Source organism: Pinus tabuliformis, chromosome 2_2, assembly GCF_031772625.1.
Source record: "Pinus tabuliformis cultivar Carrire ecotype Pingquan chromosome 2_2, CPIR1, whole genome shotgun sequence".
NCBI lineage: Eukaryota > Viridiplantae > Streptophyta > Pinopsida > Pinales > Pinaceae > Pinus > Pinus tabuliformis.
This window is the reverse complement of record NC_142300.1, coordinates 908,497,500-908,503,298: the sequence shown is the minus strand read 5'-3', so window position 1 is coordinate 908,503,298 and position 5,799 is coordinate 908,497,500. Positions and strand designations below refer to the sequence as shown.

Below are 5,799 nucleotides of genomic sequence, written 5' to 3'. Positions count from 1 at the left end.
ATTGTTTTTTTTTTTTTTTTTAACAAAGTCGTTTACTCGTATATTATAAAACCAACAATCCAGTGTTCTGGTACAAAAGGGGAAAGTTCTGGGAGCTGAGGTTCAAAATTGGGTTCGCAGACCCATAGTCCTCGTAGCTTCTCTCGATTAAACACAAAACTAGAAATAAACGGCTATATTGCCTGACGAAAGAGCCTCCTAGCCAACTAAATTTACAATGCATAAGTATCAAGGGGAGTGCTGGGTGACAGAGTCATCCGGGAGAGGTCCTCTCCTGCTTGCTCTGGTTGAGGCTTCGGCCTGCTGGCTTTCAGTGAGGGAGCGAAGGTGGTCTATGGCAGCTTCCATATGTATGCAGCGGTCCTTTAACTCTTCGATCTCTTTCTTCCTTTTCTCCAGTTTTTTGCGCTTGGAATTTCTATCAGAGTGATAGTCCTCTGTCAGCTCCTTCATCTGTTTGTTCAGGGCATTGATCATGATTACATGGGCTTTACACATGTTACATTCCTTGTTGTTGAAGATGTTTCCCATAGAATTTCTGGGCTGAGCCTGATTGGCAGGCTGATTTTGCTGCTCCGCCATTCTGGTTTGGGAATCAGGATCAGCAGTACCCCGAGGAATTTCTGAAGTGGCAGAGGGCGTGAGAACGATGCCACAGAGCTGCTTGCTCGTTGGATTAGTTGCCGAGGGCCTCAGATGATGAGTAAGGGCGCAGCTAAGGACATAAACCAAACTGTTAGCAATGATAAAAGCACAGTAATGAAGAAAATCGTTTACCCAGGATAGAGGAAGAACGACTGGATCCCGGATCGAGTTGGGCGCCTTCAGACGATGCCTGGGATTTAGAAGGGCAATGTAGGCTCTGAGAAACTGAAAGTCTTGGCTGCAAACCGAGAGGAGCTCGGTATTTTCTTTGAGCAAGATACTGCTCTTTTGATCCTGAGAGGAGCCTTCTGACTGAAGCTCCCGCCTGTAGAGAACCCTTCGCCTCTGATTCAGATTACCATGAGTTGTGATAGTCCTGAGATATTCGTTGAAATTTATAAGAACGAAAAGGGCTCGCTCGCGCTTGTTTCGAGCATTGGTGAATCTATTCTTGGTGTCCGAGAGATCTTTGGAGTTGCTTTTTACCTGTCCTTGTAGCCTGTCTCCAGCATGGGCGTGATCACACCCTCTGATATTGTCTGTGTTGTTTATTGAGAGAATCCCAGCCGTGCCTGCATTCCTCGAATCCAGAGATCGATACGCTGTCCCATAACACCTGTTTTGACAGTCGAGAAGGATATGGTATGATGAGGATAAGATAAACGCGGGCCAACAGCTTTGGAACGGATGCCTGAGGTGACCTATTATCCGATGCGAAGGGAGAGCGTCCTGTCTATGGAATATCCCTGTCATAAAATTCATTGTTTTCCTTTACCTGGCCCGTGAGTCTTCCCGTGGCTTTGTTTGCTTGCTCGTCAGCTTCCACATTGTTGTTTCTTAAAACGTGCTTGAAAGTCACTTTGCTGATGCCCTTGATCTGATCCACAATTCTGCCTTTGATTCTGTTTAAGGCGATTTGGTTGAAATCTTTTCCGGAGTTCATTGCTGCAATAATGATTGCTGAGTCTCCCAAGACTAAGAGATTTTGAATGCCTAGCTTCAGGGCGATGGAGGTCCCCAATAGAAGGCTATAAGCTTCAGCCTTATTGTTCGTCATGGTACCCAAACCCCACTCGTAAGTGACAATTGTTTTCCCTTGAGGATTTCTAATTATTCCCCCGGCTCCAGCTCTGCCTGGGTTATTTTTCGAAGCCCCGTCAAAGTAAAGCGTGAACCGCTTTTGGTTTTGGATCCAACTGTTGATTTCCTCCTTTGTCCCTCTGAGTTTCCAATCCTTCTGCCCTGTTCCTGTTCTTGATATGTTTTTTGTTCTTGACTTGTAATTGAATCTCCGGACCCATTCCTTCACCCTATCATCTGTGTATTCCGGGTCAGCATGGGAGATCCCGTTAGCTTCTATTGTTTCAGCGATGAGAGCAGTTGTTTTAGCCAGAATGCTAGTTATACTAGGCTTCTTGTTTTTGAATATACTTTCGTTCCTGGCTAACCATAACTGCCAGCAGAGGTTTGAAGGGATGCTGGTCCATATCCTCTTAGCTAGATTCATGTTCTTGGTGGCGTAAGGGAAGGTTTTCCCCCAACCTTTCTGAAGGAGGGAAGTCTGATTGGGAAGGTCTCCAATATTTAGGGGACTGGTTATGAGTTTCCAGCAGGACCTTGCTACTGGGCAATCAATGAATAGGTGGTTGATGTTTTCTTCCGCCTCCCTGCACATGAAACAAAGTGAGGGACCCTGAATTCCCTTCTTCCTAAGATTTTCTGCTGTCAAGATTTTGCCATGAAGCAAGGTCCAATTGAATAATTTTATCTTCGGCAGGCTTTCAATTCTCCATGCTGCTTTGTGGAGTTGCCAATTGTTGATTGCTGTTAAATTTTGGAGTGCCTTGTAACCTTCTTTCACTGTGTAATTGCCTCCGGTTGGATCCCAAACATAGTTATCCTCTATCATTCTGCTTGTAGGGGCTGACCCTGTGAGAGAGAGCTTGAGGTCTTTCCAGAGATTCTCTAATTCTTTAGGTAGGTGCAGAGTTTTCCATCCTTTCCAACTGTTTTGATCCCAGAGTGAGATGTCGAAAAGAGTTTTAAGATTGGCTTCTGACATCCACTGCTGCAGAGGTCTGAAATTGATGGACTTTTCCCTGGCTTCCGTACCCATAATTCTATCCTTCCATATGCTGATATGCTTACCATTACCTGGGACTTTAGAGATGTGAGACTTGAGGAGGGGTAGAGTTTTTTTGATTAATTTCCAAACAGGGGTACATTGTCTGTCAGTGATTGCTTCAGAGAGGATGTTGCTATTGATCCCATTCAGATATTTCCTTTTGATGACCTCTGCCCACCAGGTCCCTTTCTCTTTTAAGATTCTCCATGTTAACTTGAAGCCCATTGCCATATTTGCCAGCCTAGGAATTCTAATTCCTAGTCCTCCATTTTCTATAGGTAGGATGACCTTTTCCCACTTCACCAAGCTGAATTTTTTGGTGTTTTGCTTTCCCCCCTTCCATAGGAAGCTTCTAAGAATCAGTTCCATATGTTTATGAATGCTTGAAGGGGCGAGGGTAATGGCAAATTGGTAGATAGGGAGGGCTGATAGAATGGCTTTGATGAGGATTGATCTGCCCGCCAAGTTAAGCCAATACATCCCCCAGCTCTGCAGTTTCCCTCTCAGCTTCTCAATTAGCTTGACCCAAACTTCGTTTTTGATTGTCTCTTTGGCCAGAGGCAGTCCTAAGTACATGAAATGAGACCAGTTAGACTGAGCTGGGATTTCCATGATTATAGAGATTCTTTGAGTTATGTATCTTGGTACATTCCAGGTGTAAATCATGCACTTATTGTTGTTTAATTTGCCCCCCGAGGCTTGTAGGAAGAGGTCCAGGATGATCTTGAATCTCCTGGCCATGAGGCTTGAAGCACCACCGATTAAAAGAGTATCGTCTGCAAATAAGGAGTGATTGATCCCTTTTGCTCCTCGGATGATGTCCACTCCTGTTATTTCCTTCAACTTTCGCTTGTTTTCCAGGTGCAAACTTAAAGTTTCTGCCATGATGATATAGAGGAAAGGAGAAAGAGGGCATCCTTGCCTCAAGCCTCTTGTGCTCTTGAAGGCGCTGCAAGGCCTACCATTGATTAAAGGGGCTGTCCAATTATGTGATATGCTTTCCATAATCCTGCTGATGAAGAGCTCTGAGACACCGAACTTCTCTAGGACAGTCCGCAGAAATGTGTGGTTTACCCTGTCAAAGGCGTTCGCCATGTCCAGCTTGATTATCATACCCTTCTCATTTCTGGCTACGCTACTGTGTATCGCCTCCTGAACCAGTATAACATTATCTGTTATGTGTCTCTTGGGGAGAAATCCTCCTTGGTTATCCGAGATAAGAGAGGGAAGGATTTTTTTAAGCCTATTTGCCAGTATCTTAGTGATAATTTTGTATGAGACATTGCATAATGAAATAGGTCTGAACCTGTCAAAGGATTGGGGATTGGGCTCTTTTGGGATTAGCGCTAAATGCGAAGATTTGATACTGCTGCCCATTTTACATTTTGAGTGGAAATTTTTCACCATTCTTATGTAATCTTTCTTGATGATATCCCAGTGGGTTTTGTAGAAGCTCACCGTGAAGCCATCAGGCCCGGGGGCTTTGTCTAGAGGCATACTATTGACTGACCATTCAATCTCCTCTATTGATATTTCTTTGTCCAGCTCACGATTTTGTGCTTCTGAGACCTTTCTCTCTATGATGTTGGCAAATTCTGGATTGTCTTGGTAGAGAGGATCAGCTGTGAGAAGAGATTGGAAGTGTTTAGAAGCAGCCTCCTTGATTTCCTCTTGGTCCGCAAGCTCTTTGCCTTCAAACATTATCCTTTCAATGTTATTTCCAGCTCTCCTTACTTTAAGACTGTTATGGAAAAACGTGGTGTTTTTATCCCCAGAATTGAGCCAGAGACATCTCGACTTCTGTCTAATCTCTTCCTCTTCTTTACGGTGCTGATTGTAAAGCGCTTTGTACAACTCACTTTCTTTCCTTTGGTCTTCTTCCGTTTCTTGGACGGCTTCCTTTTCCTGGTTCCACTGCTCTAATTTCATTTGCAGATCATTTTTTTCCTTCTTTTCCTCGGTCACGTGATTCCTCGCCCACTTCTTTATGGCAATCCGCAGCAGTTTGATCTTTGTTTCCCAAACGAAGTGAGGGGAGCCTGTTATCTCCGTTGTCCAGGCTTCTTTTATCGTGGTTTTGAAGTCCTCACTGGAATCCCATGCTCTGTTGTATTTGAATGGCAGCGGACCCATGTCTTCTCCTCTATCTAAATACAACGCCATTGGTTTGTGGTCAGAAGTGAAGCCCTGTATAATTGTGCTGCGAATCCTCGGAAAGCTGGCAACTGTTCTCTCCTGTACTAAAATTCTATCAAGTCTCTCTTTGATATTGTTCCTGCCTGTTCTTTTGTTTGACCAAGTGAAGCGGCCATTTTGGGGAGGGATGTCTATGAAATTGTGTGTTTGAATAATGTCTTCCAACTTTTCTCTAAAGGGATCAATGATAAATTTCCCTCCTAGTTTCTCCTCTGCATTCCTTATTAGGTTGAGATCACCTCCTAGGAAAATATTCCTCCCATGGGCAGTCTCAAGGTCTGCAATTAGAGAATCCCAACAAGAAGCTTTGTCCCTGAAGTGTGGGGGAGCATATACGTTATATATTGTGTATTCCTCCTTCTTGTCTGTGCTTTGCATATCCATTCTGATCCACCATCTGTTTTGCCTGTTATCAATGAGTTTCCAATTAATTTTGTTCCATATTGCCCCTATACCTCCTGATGCTCCTATTGCACTCATGGCTATTCCTTCATACTTTCTATTTCTTATCAGGCTGTTTTGGAATTCTTGTTCACTGATTTTGGTCTCCTGGAGTAGGAGGAAGTCTGGATGTTCTGCTTTAATAAGGTCTCGGACTGCATTTTCTTTTAGGGAGGAGCCCATCCCCCTACAGTTCCAAGAGACCAAAATCATCATTTACCTGATTTGTTGTGGATCCCACTTTTCTCCTTCATCTTCTCCCCGCTTCCTTTGTTCCTGTCAAGATAGGTGTCCATTGGTTGCTGGGTCCCTGTGGCCATTTCTTTCGCCGCATTCTCATCTCTTATTTCTTTGTTTGATTTCCTTCCAACTTTTCTCGGGGGATCCGTGGC

The 5,799-nt window shown here is 44.1% G+C and overlaps 1 protein-coding gene across 1 annotated transcript; it reads right to left on the bottom strand.

Moving 5' to 3' along the window:
• Positions 1–228: 228 nt before the first annotated feature.
• Positions 229–5,590, bottom strand: LOC149195950 (uncharacterized). The gene is made up of 2 exons (XM_089408072.1): positions 1,421–5,590; positions 229–1,374 (listed from the first exon to the last, which is right to left on the bottom strand). The coding sequence occupies exons 1-2, from the start codon at positions 5,588–5,590 to the stop codon at positions 229–231; spliced, it is 5,316 nt and encodes a 1,771-aa protein (XP_089264198.1).
• Positions 5,591–5,799: the final 209 nt, after the last annotated feature.